Source organism: Amblyomma americanum, chromosome 11, assembly GCF_052857255.1.
Source record: "Amblyomma americanum isolate KBUSLIRL-KWMA chromosome 11, ASM5285725v1, whole genome shotgun sequence".
NCBI classification, from domain to species: domain Eukaryota; kingdom Metazoa; phylum Arthropoda; class Arachnida; order Ixodida; family Ixodidae; genus Amblyomma; species Amblyomma americanum.
In genome coordinates, this window is record NC_135507.1 from 24483366 (window position 1) to 24506216 (window position 22851).

At 50.2% G+C, this 22851-nt stretch overlaps 1 protein-coding gene across 1 annotated transcript in view; it reads left to right on the forward strand.

Moving 5' to 3' along the window:
* Positions 1-11985: 11985 nt before the first annotated feature.
* Positions 11986-22851, forward strand: part of aus (argus) — a 130170-nt gene continuing 119304 nt past the window's right edge. The window contains exon 1 of the mRNA XM_077644298.1: positions 11986-12311. Within this exon, the coding sequence (XP_077500424.1) occupies positions 12197-12311 (115 nt within the window). The 5' untranslated portion in view covers positions 11986-12196. The remainder of the gene's footprint in view (positions 12312-22851) is intronic.

A 22851-nucleotide genomic window follows, 5' to 3' on the forward strand; every position in this document is an offset into this window, starting at 1 on the left:
CTGAGGTTTTCTCATGCACGTATTTTTCTTCCTATAGAAATCGCATTACTTAACAGCGGCGTAGAATCATTGCTAAAGGTAAAGAATGTTATAAATTTTCTTCGTCAAGACAACGAGCACACATGTACGACAAGATGCGCCCTCTATCCGGCCTTTTTGTAGGCGTTTAGCAGTCCCCCCCCCCCCCCCCCTGTTTTCTCGAAGTGTTTTTACTTCTCCCTATGTCCCTAATTTTTATCTCTATTCCTTTTACCCTCCGGTGCGGCTGCTCTACTGTCCTCTCAAAGAGAGGATGTGCACGGCAATGCACGATAGCCTTTTTGCATTCAAGTTCAAGGAGAGCAGACACCATTACGTCACAAGTAGAAGAGCAAGAGCAAGGCAGAGAAGAAAACCTCATTCAGAAGTACAGGCTCAGCGAGACAGGCTGTGTTTAGCGTTTTTTTCCGAGTCGAAAAAAAAACGACAGAACCATTTCAAAAATATGAGAAAATGTTTTCCAGTTTTGTCCTAACGACAGGTTTTTCTGTTTCGTAGTATTTTTATGTAGTACTTTTCTATTGTCTGTAGTTCTGGAGTACTGTTCTGTAGTAACTATACAAAATTCTCTTCTCACTACAAAAATTTGTTGTTACTACAAGTTCTCGGTCAAAAACATTGCAGAAAACCTCTTGTGACAACAGAAACCTTGCTGTTGTGTTCTTCGACTGGGTTGTCACGTACAATTTCGTCTTTGTGTAGCAACAATACTTGCGTCATATGCTGGAATAAAAATATCTGGTCTGCTAAAGTAGTGGCTGGAGTCAGGCATTAATTGCAAAAGCAGAGAGTTATTTCCCCTCGCTGCTCCTCTCATTCTAGACAATCCCATAATTTGTGCTGCTAGCAGAAGAACGACAAGTACAAAAACAACTGCACATTTCGAAAGTGCGGCGTTGCGTGCCCTCAACCTGCGGCGGAGCGTTCACGCACACTCACGACACAATCAGAACGCTTCAGCGAGACACTTAACCAGCGGGTTGCGAAGTGAGGACAGCATAAAAAACGTATGCGTGTATTTGGGTCTTGTGAGGCTCTGCCCCTTTGCTTTGACGATAAACACGTCTTTATGCTTCTCATTGTTTGTCCTTTCTTCACCGGTTTGTGTTCTCTAAGCGGGCGCGGAAAGGCGTAGTACGCGACGGTCTCCGTACGAGGCCCGTGATTGCCGTCTGGCCGTCGCTTTAATTGGGAGCATCGAACAGCGCGCATTATTACCCCCCCACGAAAGAGGACGGGTGTGGGGAGGGGACACACCTCCACCCTGCCGTTCCTAAGTTTGATTTGTGCCCCGAATGCGAAAGACAAATAGCGCTCTCTGATTTCTCGGAAGCGGTGCAGCGGAGAGGAAGGGGGAAAAAAAAGAAGGAAGAAGACACCGGCACGCACTCAGCGCACACACACAGAGAAACAGCAACGCACACACACAACGCCACAGTCTTGCATCCGACTCCCTTTATCCTTCTTGTCCTTCTTGTCCTTACTGTTCCCGCCGTCCGTTACGTCGTTGCCGAGCCGCCGTCTGCGAGCGCGCGGCAACGATCGGCCGAGCGCGCGACGCATCGAGGGAAGCTGGAAGCAGCGTCTCTGCCACCGCCGCCTCCCGAATAGCGGGCGCTGCAGTTATTAGGAATTATCGCTGATGTGAAGACGCGCAAATGCAATAACAGCGATCGATGCTTCCGGTCCCGCTCTTCTTCTTCTTCTTCTTTTTTTTTTTCACCCGCCCTCTGGGCTGCCTTCCTCATCCGAGCGATGTTGCTGCCTCCGCCGGTCGACCAGGTTCCTTCGTCGCAGCCGGGGCTGGCTTATGTAGCTTTTTCACTTCCTGCGCTCGGCTCGCGTTCTTTATGCCTCACTGCCTTCGTGCGCTATGCCGCTGCCGGTGGGCCACTCGTTCGGGCGGCGCGGGATGCGACCGTAAAGATGTTCGCGGCCGTTAACCGTGCGACGCGAAGCGATTGTCCGCGGGAACAAATATGCCTGCTTTCTCGCGCTACGCGTTACTTTGCTCGAGAAAGAGAGAGAGAGAGAGAGAGAAAGGAGAGTAAGAGAGAAAAAAATGCGGCGTCTGAGTTATTCGACGCTCCGAAGACTCGATGGCTCCGCGCTGCTTAACACGCGGAAGAAGGGGATGAGCGGGATTGGACGAAGAAAAAAAAAAGAGGGAAAATGGGGAAGCACCGAAAGGGATAACTGAGGCGAGATGCACGTCTACGAAGCGCGCGAGTTGGGATAAGGGGAAAAAGAAGTAATGAACGGGGAAAATTTCGCTCGCCCTTTTCGATACTTGAGAGAGTAAGTCAGACGTTTTGACATGACAAACGCTCCCTCTTTGTAGCCGCTTAGGCGAAGCGAGGTGCTGCGGCAATTACCATTTGTTACGCCCAGCGCGCGTAGCCGGAGAGGATAAAAATTTGGCAAGCGCGCAAACGTATAGCCGTAGTTAATAGGGTTCCAGCGGAAAATGGTTTACGCATAATGCGAAGCTTATATTTTGCTGACGACTGCTTTGAAAAATGCGAGAAAGTAAATGCGACGCAGCTGCGCATGCGTGATGATTTTCAATATTTTGTAAGCAGAAAGAGGTCAAATGAGCGCATGATGAACCTTATTCGCGGATGAAAGGCAGCTCAACCAAATCTAACGCAGCTGCGCTCTTGTCTGTCTTTTGACAGGTGCGCCAGGTACGAGCGATTTCCGCTCCTAAAAAAAATATCAACCACCCCGCATTTTTCGCTGTACTGCAAAAGCGCCCTCTTGCTGTGTATGAAAGTAATTAGAAGCCCTTTTGTGGGCACGCTTGGTGAAGTGCTTCTTATCCGCAAAAAGGGTCCTCCCTCGGTAAATTAGCATTAAGTTGTGATTCATAAAAATAAACATAAGTCACAAGTTGCTTCGCAACCACACGACTGGGTAATTGTTTTCAGGGTTCGTTTTTAGACGTTCTCTGCCTGCTCCTGAGAGTATATATTCTCATGTCCATGTTGGCTCTTGTGTGTATAGCTTGAATGCCAAACGAGCTAATTTAAGGCTGTCCCTGAGGCCTTCGCCTTTTCTCAGTTTCGCAAGCATAGTAAGAGCTGCAGTGTCTAGTGCACCTTCCCTCCCCGCGTAATGATAATTTTGGCGCTGGACCAACACAACTCGGCTGCCTTTTTTTTTTCTTACGATGCTCTCATGAAGGCACTCTGATTTTATTTCAAGCAAAAAAAGTCAAAGTCGCCATTCTGATCTAACGGCACCACTACTCACGGCATGCCAATGCGACGAAGAATGGCGCGGATTGACACAAGTACTGAAAATGAACAGCCAAAGGAACTGCAAGACTCACAAGACGCATGAGCCGTGGTGTTAAACTGCTTATAGACTTTGTAGTCGATTTGGACGCCACCTAATCTTGCTTGTCTTCTCCGCTCGTGACTCTGTTGTCGCTCAAGGTTTGTATCATTATTTCACGCTGCTGCATAGTCGCCAACAGTTCTTGGCACTCTCTCGCAGTCGCACGCTTCTCGTTTGGCCACATACGTAGTCCAGGAGCACGTGACTACGTTTTGTAGAGTAGAATACTTAAAATTAAGAACATAAATCTGCCAGGGACATGCCGCACGTAGTGTCAGTCTGAGTCGCATCCCGTGATCTGTACGCCCCAGCGCACTTGTCACGTACTGCTGGCACGCTCTGCTGCACTTCAAACGCCCTTCCATGTGGTTGTGCCTGTAAAGCGTGCTTTGCCTGCATTACAACAGTGCTTTTTAAGAAGCCAACTTTAAAACAAACCAAAAAGCAGGAATGTTGCTGACTGGCTGGCGGCTCAGTGGGCATGGCGTACGACTTATGGGCACAGGGTCGCCAGATCGATTCCCGGTTGCGGCAACTGGATTTAGAAGGAGGTTAAATGCAGATTTATTTTGGGTTGTGGAATGCTACTCCACGTTAAAGGGTCCAATGTAGGTCGGACTAAAGGCGATCGAAATCAATCCCGGGCCCTGCACTACAGCGCCTATTTCTCTTTTCCTTCTTTCACACCTTCCTCCATCCCCCCTCCCGCGCGGAGCTGTTGAGGTGTCCACCGAGAAGTATTACAGTCACTTTCTTGTTATCACTGCCGGTCCAACTCTACGTAAGTCTTCTTAGGAGAGTTACTTCACTTTGAAGGATACGTTAAAAAGGATTCAGCGTCACAGTTTATAGAATTTTTTTTTGTGAGGGGGAGGGCAGGATGGTTGGAAGGAAGTGGGTATAGAGATAACACATGTCTGTTACCACTGCGGGGATGTGCAGCCGTTGTCAAAAGTAGCCGGGACACCGCTTTCGGGTCCGGGTCGGACCCTACGTGTGGGTCGTTTCACATTGGCAGCACTGAAAACCTCATTAAGAAAAGGTAAACTACCGTCCTCACTCCACAAGGGCTTAAAAAGCTCTGAGGGCTCTTCAGGAGTCCCGATAGATTGCCTAGTATCAAACATAGTGACCTGTGCATTTTTTTTACAAAGGCTGTGCCTGCCAAAAACCAAAGAACGCGGAAACATCAAAGTACGGTAGCAACGCAGTGAGAAATAAATTAACGATGGTGAAATCAACTAGAAGAAGTAAGTGAACTTTAATGCCTCCAGTTAGTCGCGAAGCAGTGAGCAACGTTTCACGAAACCGGAGCGAATGACCGACCACCGTTGCTCAAATCAGAAAGCATTTAATAAGCTAATGATGATTACTTGCTGCCGCGGCGTTGAGGTATTAGAGCAAGAGACACAAAAAAAGAGATAGTAGAAAAGAACTGAAGACAAACTCGACTAAATAAGCGCAAAGCGCTGAAGAACGGAAGGACATTCAGAACATGCCCCCGCTACTGTTATGTGAAGATGTGCTAGTTTCTCCGTCCGTGCCTTGTACGCTAGTGGAGGATGCTATGAGCGGGGGGAGTGGGGGGGGGGGGGTATTTGTAGGCTTTACGCGCGCACTCATCCACACCTGTTGTTCGGCAGGCGCCTAATGCCACTCGTTTTTGAAGCTCAGCTTGCGGCAAGGGGCTGCTTTATACAAGAGGCTTCTATTTTGCGACGCCAGATTAGCGCTGCCGAGTGTCCTGTTTCAATTTTTTGCTTTCCCTTTCCCCAGCGAGCACGGGCGTCATTTGCGAGTGGGCGCCGCGCTACAGGAGCGGCTGATGACGGACGGCCGCAGAGCGCGGGTCGGCCTAATTGCCCTGCGCTCGATTAAGCTCCGTGCGCAGCGCGAGCGGCTTCGGAAAGGAGAGCGCTCAGTCGGCACCACCCTGATTGCGGTGGATAGGAGCACCCGCGTTCTCTGGCCCCCTTGCGTCGCTCCGACGAAACGGAAGGTGAGAACACCTGCCGCTGTTCGTTGGGTTTCCCCAACGAAGTTGTCGAATATACGCGTGCGTGTTAACATCTATGCGGCTCTGCCGTACGTGACTCCTTTGGAGAGACATTCGCAGGTATAGAGAGAGGAAAGGGAAGATGGGATTGCTGACAGCATAATAATAATAATTGGTTTTTGGGGAAAGGAAATGGCGCAGTACCTGTCTCATATATCGTTGGACACCTGAACCACGCCGTAAGGAAAGGGATAAAGGAGGGAGTGAAGGAAGAAAGGAAGAGAGAAGTGCCGCAGTGGAGGGCTCCGGAATAATTTAGACCGCCTGGGGATATAAGAAATAATAATAATAATAATAATAATAATAATAATAATAATAATAATAATAATAATAATAATAATAATAATAATTGGTTTTGGGGGAAAGGAAATAGCGCAGTACCTGTCTCATATATCGTTGGACACCTGAACCGCGCCGTAAGGGAAGGGATAAAGGAGGGAGTGAAAGAAGAAAGGAAGAGAGAAGTGCCGCAGTGGAGGGCTCCGGAATAATTTAGACCTCCTGGGGATCTAAGCAATAATAATAATAATAATAATAATAATAATAATAATAATAATAATAATAATAATAATAATAATAATAATAATAATTGGTTCTTGGGGAAAGGAAATGGCGCAGTACCTGTCTCATATATCGTTGGACACCTGAACCGCGCCGTAAGGGAAGGGATAAAGGAGGGAGTGAAAGAAGAAAGGAAGAGAGAAGTGCCGCAGTGGAGGGCTCCGGAATAATTTAGACCACCTGGGGATCTAAGCAATAATAATAATAATAATAATAATAATAATAATAATAATAATAATAATAATAATAATAATAATAATAATAATAATAATAATAATAATAATAATAATAATCATTTGTTTTTTGGGGAAAGGAAATGGCGCAGTATCGGTCTCATATATCGTTGGACACATGAACCGCGCCGTAAGGGAAGGTATAAAGGAGAGAGTGGCAGAAGAAAGGAAGAAAGAGGTGCCGTAGTGGAAGGCTCCGCATTAAAATCTACCACCTGGGGATCTTTAACGTGCACTGACATAGAGCAGCACACGGGCGCCTTAGCGTTTTGCCTCCATCGGAACGCCGCCGCTGCGGTCGGGTTCGAACCCGGGAACTCCGGATCAGTAGGCGAGCGCCCTAACCACTGAGCCACCGCGGCGGGTATTTCTGAGAGCACGAAATGAAAATAGGGATGAGGAAAAGCCTCAGATTGATGAAAACTGAGGACAGAGTTTCCGTCCCTTTTGTCGCCCTGTTCACTTTATGCGTGTTCCTTTGAACAGAGGATGATGCCATTTAAATGACTGCAGGATAATGTTGTCAGTGACTGTACTACAAGAGGGACGCAAATGATACGCTCCCGTAACAACAATGAAAATGGCGCTATGATTTGACTGTGGCGATGGTGATAGCAATGGTAGTGGTGATGATGACGATGACGATGAACTCACTTATAATTCATCATGCTCACAAAGATACGTTGCCAGATGCTACCACTGGGGTTTTTCTTCAGGACTTTAGGGAGGGAACGAAAGGAAGTGTGACAAAAGAGGTATTGAGGAAGGTGAATTTTGGGACAGACGATAGGGCGACACAAAAAAATCTAGAAAACTGTTTTCATGCAAAACAATTAGCAAAACGAGCCCTTTAGGAGCCCTGGTTTGTGGCGTGCGTGTGCTCATGATGGGAGTGTCATTCATGACTTTCTGAGAACTTCCCTAAAAGCAGGCTCTTCGGGAGCCTAAAAGCAAAGCATAGAACAGCTGTAAAAGACTGTGAATATCTGTGAATATCGACTGGATATCGTACGCGGCCGCAGGAGATATGCTTATGTCGCGTGACACTCCTTTATTTACCCCCGTGTTCATGCAGGAAAAGCCATGGAACATGTTGCTGCGGTCGACATAGCCTGGTTTCGTCTCTTTGTGATTGTTCGCTGCACTGATGTCGCCACGGGGTTGCGCGAGCGTGGGGCTAGTCGCGATTTCTAATGTCAAAAGGCAAGGTTGCCACAAGCAACAAAAACAAAACAACATGTCTCAAGCGCCAACCAATGGCAAATTATTTTTGTTCTACTTACGCTCTTCTCACGCACGTGACAAAATTATTAGCACGACCTGTATGTCGAAGACTTCGCTTTCCTTTTTTTTCAGCTAACCTCTTATTTCCCTTAAAGAATGCGCAAACATAAATCCGGGTCCAACCTAATCTTAAGTATTATTTTCCAGAGCTTCGAAAAGCAGTGCGCTCAGCGAACCTTGAAAAAGGGCTAAAAACACGAAAGAGAAACCCGGGGAGCTAATATCTATTCAGTGCATGAAGAAAAATAAGGCGCTCAAGTTCTAAAAATTTCAAAAATAAAAGTAAACTGAAAGAATAAAATTTTTCAATATTCCGCTTTGCTTTTATAACCTCGCTCTCGCTTCGCCAATGCGCCAACGTTTAGGCACTTAGGCAGCGTCCTTAAGCTTTTATTAAGCTGCTTAACCGGTAACTGCTGGATAATCCCGGCGAGCCCAGTGACTCATGCGCTGTTCATTTTGCCGTGATAATAACGCTAGACTAATCTAAGCACTTAGCCCTGGAGAAATTGCTGATGGCTTCACTCTTCACGCCTGGTTCAGTAAACTGGCTCTGGCTGTTGCGAAAGTAGTTCGGACGGTGAGTTCAGTAGCCTCTGGTCAGAGCAGCTGCGTTGGGAAGCTGCCGAACTTCTTCGGACAGTTGAGAAAGCGTCGCGGAATCCGCGCCTCGATAGCGCAGTGTGCTTCGTGTTGGGTGGCTTTGCGGTTTGCGATTCCACGTGTTCACCGTAGGAGGCGCTGAGTCCGAAGTACACTGCCTCGGCCGAGGCTTACGCTACGAGTCGCAGTTCAAAGCTTCTCACCTTCAGTCACAGCCCATTCACAAACGTTTAGTGAATCATACTCTCAGCGCTGTAATAAACCGATCGTGATATGCGCAATTTAAGACCCCTACGACAGGAGCTTTGGTTACGTTCTTCGCCGACGTCACTGTCGTACTGCGACGTTTTAACGGGAGGCTGAGGGCAGATTGAATTCACCGTGCACTGATAAGATAATAATAATAATAATAATAATAATAATAATAATAATAATAATAATAATAATAATAATAATAATAATAATAATAATAATAATAATAATAATAATAATAATAATAATAATAATAGGTTTTTGGGGAAAGGAAATGGCGCAGTATCTGTCTCATATATCGTTGGACACCCGAACCGCGCCGTAAGGGAAGGGATAAAGGAGGGAGTGAAAGAAGAAAGAAAGAGGAGGTGCCCTAGTGGAGGGCTCCGGAATAATTTCGACCACCTGGGGATCTTTAACGTGCACTGACATCGCACAGCACACGGGCGCCTTAGCGTCTTTCCTCCATAAAAACTCGGATGCCACGGTCGGGTTCGAACCCGGGAACTCCGGATCAGTAGCCGAGCGCCTTAACCACTGAGCCAGCGCGGCGGGTCATTGATAAGGTACCGCGTTCTAATCACAAAGAGACCGCTGTCACCGAAAGCGGAGCTTTCATAGGCTAGAAAAGAGGACAAACAAAAACAAAATACCAGTGTCTCCCTCACCTGCCCATTTTTAAAGTAAAATGCGAACGTCGACACTGATTTCTTCGCGGATCACTGAGGCTACACTAAAGTGCCATTCACTTTCATGAAAGTGGCAACCCGTCCTTCTCGGTGTAGACGTCGCGGGTTTGAATCGACTGGTGGAAAGATTTTTAAATTCAATTTTCTCGGCGATATATGCGTCGTTTTGCGCCGGAGAAACGTCAGAGTATCGAAAAGCAGTCAGGGAATTAATTTTTACTGACAACAATAACTGGGCGCAGTTATCCTCTGTTTTGCTAGAGTCAAGTAAGGATGGTGGAGGCTCCAAATCACGTAAAACTGAGCAAGGGACAAAGCTTAGGAGAGAAGCAAACAGGGCGAGCTCGTCCTGTTCGCTTCTCCTCCTGTGTCTTGTCCGCTGCTCAGTTTTCTGTTTTGTAATCATGTCATACCAACTAGCCCCTCATCGCTCACTCCAAATCACGGACGGCATATTCAAGCCAACTATGAAAAAAAGTTTCAGATGGCAATTTTCGGCTATTCGCCCTAGAGCAGTCAAGCACTGATATTTGCATGGTTATAATTAGAACAGGAAATGTTCATCAAAATACCGTAGTTCACCCAAGAGCTGCCGATATTCATCGCCTGTACTGTACTAAGAGACTAAAGAAGATAAGCACCTCTGGTACTGTTTTCCTGATACCGTAGCACACCAGGCGCATCAGATACTTTGTTTAGCCACGGAGATGTCCTCAAAATACAACCGCCGCGGCCGGAATCGAACCCGTGACCTTAGGATAGGCAGCCGAACGCCAAAGCCTTTGAGCCACCTTGACGGGTCACAGCGAGAGAAATGTCTCACTACATCTCTACTACAGACAGAATTTCACTGGAATAAGGCACGTCGATCTATTAGAGTAGGCGTTTGAGATTTTTTTTCATGATCGTGTCTCCTAGGCAGTGTTCCTTTTAGCCTATCTTTTAGATCGGAAGGATGGCATTCAGCTTGCGCAAGTTACTTTGTGCTCGGTAAACCACCGCCGACCGAAACGCGCGTTATATTATGAATGCTGATACGGTCTGTTAGGCTGCAGAAAAGGTTAAGAAAGTGATATTAGTGCAGCGCGCCAACCCTCATGCGTAAAACCTTTGAAGTAAATGCACTCTGCGGTCTTAAACTAACTACGTCGACGGGAAAAGAGCTAGATCACAGCATTTGTCGAGATTTACATTACACATCAGCTTCACTGAGACATTAGACATCGACGCGCGCAAGACGCTTTTAGAAACATTCCGTGAATTCTTTTAAACACTCAGAGCAGATGAACAACTCTGACAAATGCAGGAGCACTTCTTCAAGGATCAGCTCTTCGCCGGAGGCTCTAACTTGATTCGTTCTTCGTGTCGTCTCTTCGAAGCTAAATTAATCTGCGTCTGTGGTCTCTTTACGCACTGACGTAAAACACCGAAGAAAGAGATTAGGTTTAGCCTGAATAATTTACTCGAACCAAGGCGGGAAGTGGCCGCTGCGTTGCATACGACGAAGGCATTTTGTGACTTTACATCAACTGTCATTTTCATTTCGAGTAGCCTGTCGCGTGCAATCCTTGTCCAAAAGGACACAGCTCACTGGTTTTACTTCCGGGTCTTGCAGTAGTGTGATTTGTTTGGCACCCCAAGCGCTGAGGCCTCTCAAGCCACTCTACTCGGCGTTGAACGGCTCCCTCGCCCTAATCTCTCAGAACCTTATTAAGACTTTCAGGGGTGCCCCAAAGAGATCCCCAGTATGCAAATCAGAACTAATGCTCGTGGGCAGTATATTTTTCACAGGGGCATCACTATTCCCACGCACAGTAAACCAGTGAAACAGACTACCTGGGTGCGTTGTTTCATCCATTGACGGTGCTTTCGCAGTTTCAGTGAAGCAGACCCTAAGAACTCCAATGTAAGAATTATGCTCCTGTTGTCCTTTCTCCTTTTGTCCCTTATGTATACACTTACTGTACTGCTGACGAGTTTATTTTGACACCTCTGGCTAGCTTTGCTATCACTTGTTGTCGCTTTTACCGTGTTTTTGTCTATTTTTTCTCGGCGTTTTGTACCATTCTTCTGTTTTGCTCATCTGTCGCTGTTTCTGTAAAATGTAAAGCAAACTCTGAAATAATCCTCTCAGGGTGAAGTGTAGTTGAACCTCGTTATAACGAAGTTGAAGGGGCCCTGCGATTTCTTCGTTATAGCCGTACTTCGTTATAGCCCGCATTGACCGAGCTTCCAAGGGGAACCGTCATTCCTTCGTTATATCCATTATTTCGTTATAAGGAGCTCCGACTGTGTGCAAATAAAAGAAAAATTGTGCCAACGCCTGCAGTTATCATTCTGTGGTGCCTCCTGACTTCTGTTACCACACTTCCCTCAAGCAGTTATACTGAATTCCGCCATCTTCCCCGAAAACCACCCCGCCGCGGTGGCTCAGTGGTTAGGGCGCTCGACTACTGATCCGGAGTTCCCGGGTTCGAACCCGACCGCGGCGGCTGCGTTTTTATGGAGGAAAAACGCTAAGGCGCCCGTGTGCTGTGCGATGTCAGTGCACGTTAAAGATCCCCAGGTGGTCGAAATTATTCCGGAGCCCTCCACTACGGCACCTCCTTCTTCCTTTCTTCTTTCACTCCCTCCTTTATCCCTTCCCTTACGGCGCGGTTCAGGTGTCCAACGATATACGAGACAGATACTGCGCCATTTCCATTCCACCAAAAACCAATTATTAATTATTCCCCGAAAACCAGACCCACGGGAGTAAAAAGAGCTAACGCGACCGCCAATAGTCCCGGAGGCCATAGAAATCTGAGCACTCATAGAGCGAATAGCGACAACCAGGTGGCAGCGCCTGTTCAGGGCCCGCTGGAGAGGAGGAAGAGACACGTAGTAGCGGGTAGAGAGAGTGGGTATCCACCCCGCGCGTCCTGGCAGAGTGCGCCAGCGTCGCTCGCCGCCGCGGCCGCGCAGAGCCCCTCGCCGCAGCCAGCGACAAGATGACGGCGTCCGCGCGTCGACGGCGGCCTCCGGGCGAGCCTCGGCCGGGCTTCCTCGCCCGCCGGGCCAGCTAGGACCAAGAGCGCAGCCCCGCGCTGCTGCTGGGGTGGCCGCGAGCCCTGTCTCGCCGCCACCACGGGGCAGCGATGAAGCCGGGAGGGGTAGAGAGCGCCGGCCGCTTCTTCCGCTACTGGATTACCGTACTCGCCTGCTGCTCGCTGGCCACCGTTGTCCTCGCCGAACCGGGCTCGTCGCACGCAGGTGAGAGACTCGGCGCGCTGCCGCCGCCGCGTGCTTCGACGCGCGCTGCCTTCTGCGTTGCCCCTGGGCTCAGTAGTGCATCGCGGTGGTCACGCTTGAGGGGACAAAAATGTAAAACGCGAACAAAGAGACGAATCAACTGAGGAGACTGACTGTAACGCTGTAACGACTACGGCTTACGGGTGGCTATCCGAGACAAGTAAACACGTTGGTCGGCTAAACCTGTTTACATCCGCCTTTTGCCGGTATGTTTGACTTTCGAGCTACAAGTACAGATAACCTGCCGTTTGCACATCTTGAGTGGCGGTCGTCCATCCAGCAGCTACGCATTACAGGACGCACTGAGATCGGCCGCGGCCCTCGGACCCTTGGTTTCTCTGCCTCACGATAAGATTACGACGTTGGCGACTAAGCCACGCACTCCAAACGCGCTCGCACGAGGAATTTAGTGAACAACGCAGAGCTCCGCTGTAGCTGGAGTGCGTTGCAGGCGAGTTCCATTGCCGCAACTGTCCTCACGTTTGCTCCGTCACATTGTTTCGGTATTGTTTTGAGGTACGTTTTGGTGCATAGATTTACGGTGCTCTACACAAACGGTGCTATTGCGAAGGCAATCATTTCAGGTTTAGATGGCATCGCTTTACCGTGTAGCTCGCCAAGTATTTGACAAAATCAGACGTTTGTGTGACCGCAAGGAAATGACAACACGGCGTCAACATTTTCGCTAAGAGTATGAAACACGTGTAATTTCTGAGGCACGGTTCAGGTTCACATTGTCAGGCTCCGCGTACAAAGCTCAGATCGACACGATGTACGCGACTGAAATAAGAACACAACAGGAGCTGTCCGTCCCGCAGAGTCAAGCCCTTTGGTATAGCCCCCTAGTCTTGAGCTGGCGTCTTCGACCGTGGCATTGAACCGCACTCGGCTTCCGTCAACTCGGCCGGTGAACCGCTGCGTTCGAGGGTATGACAGGAGGCGGTCCTCCCGAGCAGTGCCCAAACACATCTCTCCGCAGAAAGCGACCCCAGCGCGGATGGATAGCTGCCTGTTTCCGTATCGATCATTCAGCAGCACCAGCGTATCGCCACTGACGGGGGAGCGTGATTCCAGACTAGTCCCGCTGTTCGATCGACACGCGGGTTCTTTTTTCCCCCCTCGCAGTCAACGCGAGGAAAAATCTGGCCGTGGCTCTCGAATCGGCGCGTGTTCGTTCTAGTGAACGCGGAGCCCCAATCGAGCGAGAGCCCCCACCAGGGCGCACGCGCCTCGCGAAAAGCGCTTCCGCTGACGTCACTTCTCCTGCAAAGAGCGTCGCACAATGCGAAGACGGCGGCGAAACGTCGCCGTTTCGCTTGCTAGCGGCAGAATCAGCAGGGCTCGAAACCACCATAAGGGAAGAACGGTCGCAACAGAGCGCGCGCAAGGGAGGAAAATGGGGAAGGCGGGAGCGCGTTCTGCAGTGAAGCGTGATGCTGCTGCCGCCGCCGCCGTCCCCCTTTCCCGGCCCAGCGCGCGCGCGCAAGGGAGGATAAGAGGAGGAGGTCGCGGCCCGCTGCGCATGCGCAGATCCCGACCCGCCCGACCGGCCCCGGCCGGCGGCGTTCGCTCATTAATAAGGGAAGCGCCGCGCTGGTGGGGCTCCGCTGTCGCGTTCGGACGCGGCTCGAGTCGACGCTTGCCAGGCGCCCCAACCTCCCCTACTGCTGCTGCTGCTGCTAGGAGTCGCGCAGCAGGGCGGCGTTGCATTTTTAAAAGGCGTGCCGTTCTCGGCCTGCGATCACGACACGGCGCCGTGGGGTGGCTGGATTCTACCCCCCTCCAGCACCACTTCGAGCCGCTTTAACGGCGCCGCAGTTTTAGGGACGACCAAACACCACTGCAGAGGAGAGCGTCTGCTCTCGTCGTTGTCGACTACACGACGCGCCGGCTTGCCGTCGTCGTGCCGTATTCTTTTCCCCCGCCTTGGCGCATTCTTCTTGGGCTGCGTCGCGCTGCGCCAGAACTTGGCGCGGCCCAGAGGGGGGGGGGGGGGGGGGGGGGGGCGGGGCGTCGTGGCAGCGCCGGCGTCCCGGACAAGATGTACGGCCCAGTTTGCCGCGCAGGGGGCTGAAAAATCGGGTCGCCTTTTGTTTTGCGCCAAGGACAGCCGGCCGAAGTCAGCTAGCGGCGTTCGCTCCGTGCCGGTTCCCCTCAATTCCTTTTTTCCCCTTTCTTACTACCTCGACCTCCTCTCTCTCTCTTAATACGGACGCCGGATGAGAAACCGGGGGGGGGGGGGGGCAGTTATGGGAACGATGGGCCTGGAAAAACTTTTGGGCGGACGTGCTGATGTCGTTGAGTGAATGCCGTCATTTGACAAGCGTGTCGTCTACACGGCGCTGGTGCTGTACACGGCATGGTGCAGTTTAGAAGGGGGACAAAGTGCCTCAATGTGCCAGAAGCGAAGGCTAAAGTTGTTAGCGTACGCAACGCCCTGACATGCTGGCGACAAAGCTGGACCCGACGCACTCTTTCACACGCCGTAAACGACGGTGACCTAAATTGCCTGCGGGAACTGTCCGCATGCGCAGTTTTTGCTGCGGATGCGGCTATTGCATTTGGCCCTTATGAATAAATTGCACGCTGGCTGTTTACTTTGCGCGAGGTTTGTATGGCCCTTTCCATCGCATGGACGTACGAGCACTTGCAGCGCATTATGCGACGCGTTTTTTTCTCTGTGCTCTTTCCTGCCTCCTCTTAACAACTGCTTCGCGTTTTGTACTTCTTGTTCTCAAATCTACCCTTGGGACCACTACTGTGTGTTTCTCGGCAGCAGTGAGAAAGTTGAGTTTTCTCCCGGTTCTGGGGTTTTTTGCGTACTATTGAGAAACATGCACTGTGGGTCATGCTTAAAGGGAACACTAGAAATTGCTAAACTGGTTGCTAATGTAGAGAAATGCAGGTTTCACCGTGAAACAGGAGGGGAGCTTCAAGTTCCTCCTTTCGAGCTCGCTGCGCCCCCTTTTTTTTTCTTCGCGGTGAAACACACTTTTCCTGAGTTAAGAGCCGGTTTAACCAGTGCTCGTGTTCCCTCTAAGTATAAGACAAGCTGTACCGCGCTGGCGACGCAAACGAGCGTACAGTGCATCTCCAGATGTCAGACTGATGAGACTCAGCTTTACGTATTCACAGCCTTTATCCAAAATTTAACTTCTGAAGTCTTTTAGCCTTTGTCAAGAATATATACAGCCCATGGGCTTCGCTAAGTCGCGCATTGGAGCGCTTGCAGCACCTTTGGAAGCGCTGAGGTGCAAATTGGGCGACGGTGAGAGTCCCATCAATGATCGGTTCCTTCTTCCCATTGTCATCTTTTCCGACTGTCGGGCTTCGCATAGACTTGAGAGAGAATAAACTGACGAAACGTTTATGCACAAGAAGTATTTACGGAGTACAGTTTAACCTCGTTATAACAAACCTTAATTAAAGGGCCAAATGACTATTTCGTTATAGCCCGTGTTGACCGAGCTTCCAAGGAGAATATCATTCCTTCGTTGTATCCAGTATTTCGTTATAAACCGTTTTTGCTATGTTCCATTGCACTATATACAACGAGTTGCAGTGAAAGAACTCTGGTCTCTCCGCGTACCCTGTCCTCGGCTACTCGAGCCTGAGGCCGTCGCGCATAGCTCCGAGGCAAGTTCTCCACCATGGTGATGCGATGGTGATTAAATACCGTGCCATTTGCACCCCTCTCCACCGCTTAAAAAATGCATAAACTGCAACTACGATCTGCCCCGCCGTGGTGGCTCAGTGGTTAGGGCGCTCGACTACTGATCCGGAGTTCCCGGGCTCGAACCCGACCGCGGCGGCTGCGTTTTTATGGAGGAAAAACGCTAAGGCGCCCGTGTGCTGTGCGATGTCAATGCACGGTAAAGATCCCCAGGTGGTCTAAATTATTCCGAAGCCCTCCACTACGGCACTTCCTTCTACCTTTCTTCTTTCACTCCCTCCCTTGTCCCTTCCTTTACGGCGCGGTTCAGGTGTCCAAGGATATATGAGACAGATAGTGCGCCATTTCCTTTCCCCCAAAACCAATTATTATTATTATTATTAATTTCAATCTGACATCACTGTGGAGGCTTTCTATTCGCCGACAGCGATGTCACGCGTTTTCGCTTTCCCTCACACACCTTGCCTCGCGACTGCGTAATCCCCTGCATAGCGCGTGCAACCTTAGACCGCCAAGCTGAACACGAACTCGACCGCGGCGGCTGCGTTTTTATGGAGGAAAAACACTAAGGCGCCCGTGTGCTGTGCGATGTCAGTGCACGTTAAAGATCCCCAGGTGGTCGAAATTATTCCGGAGCCCTCCACTATGGCACCTATCTCTTCCTTTCTTCTTTCACTCCCTCCTTTACCCTTCCCTTACGGCGCGGTTCAGGTGTCTAGCGATATATGAGACAGATACTGCGCCATTTCCTTTCCCCAAAAAGCAATTATTATAATTATTATGCTGAACATGATACGTCTACAAGCTGGCCGGAAACGCGCTGCTCGTCGGAAGCATCGGACACCTCTGCCGCGCTGAGAGATCTGCTTGCAGCGCGGCTATTATGACGTTCGTATCGGTAATGTAAATATCCTAAAAGAAGCGGCGCACATCGACAAACGGAAAAACGAGCTGCCCAAGTCCTTGTTCAACCGGTGCACTGTCTGCAGTAAGACACGAACAGAAAAAAGGGCAACGCGCCCAACCTTACCGCACCCCTCACCTTAAGAGAGATCTGGAATGCTGGCCATGCAAAACAAACCACACTGCATTGTACAGAAGCAAAATCAGCTTGCTCTCTATTCTTGACAAAGGCTACAAGCATAGTGAAATCCCGTTCCGATGGAGGCGAAATGCAAGAGAGAGCCCTGTGCTGTGCGATGTCAGTGCACGTTAAATAACTCGCGCGGTGAAGATTAGTGGTCTCAATCGCTGATATTGAAGACACAAATATTATAGAAAAAAAGAAGAAAAAAGTAACACCGCTCAGCGAACGTTCCCAGGCCTTCGCAATCAGCAATAGAGCCGACATGTCGGCACTTCGTTCTATAGCAGCACGTAAGAAAACAAACAGTTCCAGCAAACAAACCAGTTGCGAGTAAAAACTTATGATGCCCGAATTGAAAATGCACAATGAAAAGCCACTTTTATCTAGAGATTTCAGCTTTTGGACAGGTTTCTTGAAATCATATACGTTTCACTGCCAAGCTAGCACCGCCCGTTGTCTTGTAGAGTACAACGCCCGAGTGTGGAGTGTGTAGTGTAATGTTGGTATTGGTATATTCTTGAAAATGAAAATTGGCTTTCGGAAAAAAGAAATGGCGCAGTAGCTGTCTCACATCTCGGCGGACACCTGAACTGCGCCGTAATAGAAGGGATGAAGGAGGGAGTGAAATAATAAAGGAAGAAAGAGGTGCCGTAGTGGAGGGCTCCGGAGTAATTTCGACCGCCTGGGGATCTTTAACGTGCACTGACATCGCACAGCACACGGACGCCTTAGCGTTTTTCCTCCATAAAAACGCAGCCGCCGCGGCCGGGTTCGAACCCGGGAACTCCAGATAAGTAGCCGAGCGCCTTAGCACTGAGCCGCCGCGGCGGGTAGACACAAGCTTCATTTCCGATTTTCTTCAATCAATGTCGTTTCCACATCGCTTTTGATTTTCTTAACATTCACTGCCGTTACTATACAGCTCCACCTTCCCCGTTAAAAATTTCCGGCACCTGGCAACATAATGTTTTGAATTAGACCCCGTGTTAAGGCTCTGCATAGGCAGGAAGTTCTAAACATAAGCCGGTCGCGGCGAAGCTGCTGCTGAAGAGTTAAATAGACAGACCTTTTTCGTGCGCATAATACCCATCGGAAACCATCGGTAGAAGCCAGCGCCAACGCACCCCAGGACAACAGCTCATGCCAGTTTTACAGCGAGAGTTGTTATACGGAGCCCTCTCTGGTCGCGTGACTGGTCACGTGAGAGCATTAGCCAATAGCAAAAGACTGGAAACACCTCAACAACAGCTTTCGCTGAGTTTAGCGCGTAAATATTTGGCCACTTCGGCAAGAGAGCAGCCGGACATCCCTCAGAAGAACGAGAGTTAGGAGAAGCAGCAAACAACCCCTAGGGCCTCTAGGCCTTGCAGATGGCGTTCTTGTATAATACAAGGAAGTCTTAACTTTCGGAGGGGTGAGAACGAGATTTGCTCTCTAACGCTAAGGCGCCCGTGTGCTGTGCGATGTCGGTGCACGTTAAAGATCCCCAGGTGGTCGAAATTATTCCGAAGCCTTCCACTACGGCACCTCTTTCTTCCTTTCTTCTTTCACTCCCTCCTTTATCCCTTCCCTTACGACGCGGTTCAGGTGTCCAACGATATATGAGACAGATACTGCGCCATTTCCTTTCCCCAAAAACCAATTAACAAAAAAAACCTCTCACTCACGAGACTTGGAAACGCTGGTGAGACATAACGAGCCACACTATGTGGCCCAGGAGGAAATTGTTTTGAGTTATTTTCTCAGCGTTGCTTATAGTGCTTCGAATGGCTGAGAGGTCTGCGTTCCTATACGCTAAGGAACGTGTTTTCTTTTTTATTTGCGCTTATTCATGCGGTAGGTTCCTCTCCGAGACGAAGTGATAGGGATGATTCTCCCTAGCGTCCTTCGCTTCCCCGGAATCCTTTAACAACGCCCCCACCAAGGCCGGCTAGCCTTTAGTCAACTCGCATCACATTGCGAGCGCTTACTTCTCGGGCCAGCTAAATTAATTTGTCACTGGCCAGTAGTTGAATGCGGGACCTGGCGTGCGTTCGGCACACTGTTCCGGCGACCGTAAAGAAAACAAAAAAAAGTTCCTCGGAAGTCTGTCAACGCGAAAAATCTCGAGCCGACTTTAAACTTAACTGCAGTCACAAGTAACCACGCCAGAGAAAGGTACCCCGCGTACAAAGTCACGGCGGCTGTTCAGAAACACACCGCCTTTCTGAGGCGACCCGGCAACGCACCCGAAGCAGGAATCGGCGACAATCAGAGGCTGAGTACGGAGGGTTGCATTTTGAAGTAGAATAGCACGATTAAGAAAAAAAAAAAGGAGGGGGGGGGGGGGGAAGCGGTGGCAAGCAGCAGCGGAGAGAGCCCGTTTCGTACTCGCCTCGACTCATCAAAGGATAGAAAGGGGCCCGCCGAGGTTGTGGCGCCCAACGAGCATTGTCGGCGCGATTCACCGTTTAAGAGGAGACAGCAGGATAGAAAGAAGAGGTGAAAAAAAGAATCGCCCGAGCTGTGGAAGAAAGAAGACTTGGCGTTCCGCTCACGCTCTTCCTGCGCTTTTCTTGCGCACGTGGCCTCTCGTAAAAAAGGAAAGAAGCGAGAACAGAAAGAAAAAAAGAAAGAGGGAGAGAGAAAGGAGGGGAGACGTAGAGAAAGCCAGGCGCTGGTTCAGACCTGTGGGTCCGAGGCACTCGCGGAATGTGCTGCGCGCTTCGGATTCCCGGCCGCTTCGAGCCCCGGCAGCAGAGAAGCGCCTCCCAACTGGCGCGGACGGTTTGCTGCGCGGTATACTACAGCGAGCACAGGCTTCGGGCTCCCGTCAGTAGCGGGGGGGGGGGGGGGGGGGGACGCAGGGAGGGCCCCCGCTCCTCGTGTCCGCCTAATTTCCCAGGTGGGCCTGCCTTGGGGGCCCTTGCCGGCACCGTTTTCCCCTCCCCCTTTCTCTAAACTGTCTCCCTCTCTCCTCTTCTACCCTTTCCTCGACGGACCCGCGATCCCAGAGCGAGCGCTCCAAATGGTCGGCGAGCAGTGGAGCCTCACGGTTCACCATGCGCGCGTGTTACCCTTTTGCTTTCGCTCCGTGACGTCTGTTGGCCGAAGGGAACAAAAAAAAGAACAGAAACAGCACTGCAGTCGGTGCCGCTTCATTTTCCGATGACGTCTCCAGCGCGTCTCTCTCTTTTCCCGGTGGCACACATCAACGCGAATCCGTTTCCAGAGCTAACCTTTGCCCGTCCTCCTCCGCCTTCCCGCTTCCCCCGCGATCAGGACGACAGCCATTGCTTCGGACGTGGTCGAGGAAAGCCGAGGCGGAAAAAATGGAATCAACGTCTCAGCTGGGCTGCAACTGATGTAAGCCAGAGACGCGCTGGAGAACGTCCTTCCCAAGGCGTCGAAATGAAAGCACTTTCGAACGAAACGAAAGGTACCTAAGGAAAAAGTCTGGTATACAGTTAGTCTTTAAAAGACACGTATCGCTGCAAGAACGGGGCAGGCGTTAAAGCAACGCCCGGAACAAGGGGCCTGGTCTTCTGTGCACAGACTTCCGAGGCAAAAAGTGTAGCGGCATGCAGTCTGTGCGGTAAACGTTTTTCGGCGTTTCCTTTTTCAACGTTATTACACTTGTTTCACACTTGCCGACGGCGAGAGCACAGGCAACGCTTTCTCCGACTGTCTGCTAGGCAGATACAATATAACGATGCAGACCCAATGAACTGCCTTTCGTATACAATGCAGACTTGACAGGGGTGTCTTCTGAACCCATCCTTCTTCTACCTTGTAGCTACATTCCTTGAGATCATTGTGTTATTGCTTCTCATACTTGTATACTCGCGTGATCAGCTGGGCCCAGTTGCAACGCGATCGTTCAGACGGCAGTCATTTGGCCCGGTACATTCATAATATTTTCCGTGGCTCAGTATTATGCTGAATCCGTTTTGCGGGAGTGCGGTACCTCCTCCATGACAACTTTTAGCCATGGGACCTCCGGTACACCAACTTCCTGCACTCGTCGTTGATTGTACGCAAATTTTTTTTTGTCAGACATCACTGCTTAACACGTTCCCAACCAACAAGCTTGTGTGAAGCCTCGGAGTACCTCGGCTAAGCTCGGGTTAACTCGGAGGAGCGTCGCGCAGGCTGAAACCAATGGGAGGAAGCTCGGGTTAGTTCGGAGCAGCGTCGCGCAAGCTGCAACCAATTGGAGGAAGCTCGGGTCAGTTCGGAGGAGCGTCGCGCAAGCTGCAGCCAATGGGAGGAAGCTCGGGAAAGTTCTGAGGAACGTCGCGTCAGCCGTAGTCAAGGAGAGGGTGACGTTGAGGGTGACCTTGGCCAAGCGCAGCATAGCAACAGCCCAAGCAGAAATAAATGTCGCCGTGACTGGGTTTCGAACCCGCCGCAGCCGATCACGCCTCGTGTTAAACTGCAACACACTCGGGCGCTGTGCACTGCACGTCGTCATCTTCATCAACTTCTATCTGCAACGCGAACAGATATCACATCAGCTTATCGTCGATCAGGGCTTAACCTGAGCCCAATATCGCCGCCAGACGTGCCGCCGACCCAGCAGAGCAAAACCATGAGCCAACCGGGTTAAACTAACGCTTTTGCAAGTCTACTCTGTTTAACTACGTTAAAACCTTACCACTTTCTTTATGTGCTTGATTGATCGATCGACCACGCACTTAGTGCAGTCACGCCTTGCTGTGATCCGCTGTGTTTCACGAGAACCGGGTCATTTAGGATGTACTCCCATGTAAAGCTCATGTGGCGGCCCAGAGAGTTTCGTACTTAAGAGCTGCTTAATATTCAGCCGCGCCTACGCTGCAATTAAAGCGGGCATTACCCAGAACGCCAGCCCTGAACTTAGGCCCTTAAACTGCCACATCCTAGACAATCAACACGAAGGCACACTGCTGAAAGACTGCTCTTTTCCAATTCATTTCTGTCGATGCTTCGATTCGCCTTATTGCGTACTCTTGAACATAGCGGCTAAGGTCGGCACGTTATGTTCGAAGCGTGACTGTTGATTTTCAAATGCTCTCATTTACACGTCGACCTGATGCGTTAAATACTGCGAATGCGCGCGAAATACGAACTTATCAAGCTCATCCCTGAGTAGGATGCAAATACAGAAGGCTGAGTAAAACGACAAAAAAAAAAGAAGCATAGACAGCAGCCATTCATTTTTCGGTTGTTGGGAGCACGGCCATCTTGAGTAGTTATTACGGTTAAAGCAAGTTAAGGCGACGCAGCCGGTTTCCATATAGGAAAAGCGTCTTAAACTCTCGATAAATTATAGCACAGCTTAGTTTAGCCAGATGGCGTAAGCGGCACATACGACGAATACTTTTTTTTTTTTTCAGTAGTTTCAGCATGGCTGGTACAGTAAGGAAACAGCGATGATTCCTTTCTTAGAGCCGCTTGAACAGGCGCCAGGCGCCGTGAATTGGTCGTCGCTCATTCCTAAGCCCGCGGCGCGTTGGGACCGCGCCAGCTGGCCCAAGCCATTTGTGGAGGCGATATGAGAGGGGGCGCGTTCCGCAAACCCCGTTAAGAGTGGCTGAAAGGCCAGTGCAGCACCGTAACAACGCTAGAACGACGTCTCGAATGCACGCTCTCGACGCGCGTATAACGGTGTGTTAGTGCAGTTTAGAGCCTGGTTAAATCGCCCGGGCTTTCTGCTCCGCGAACTTGTATTCGGATCACCGCACATCGGGGGCGGGTATACATGATGGCTCACTGTACTC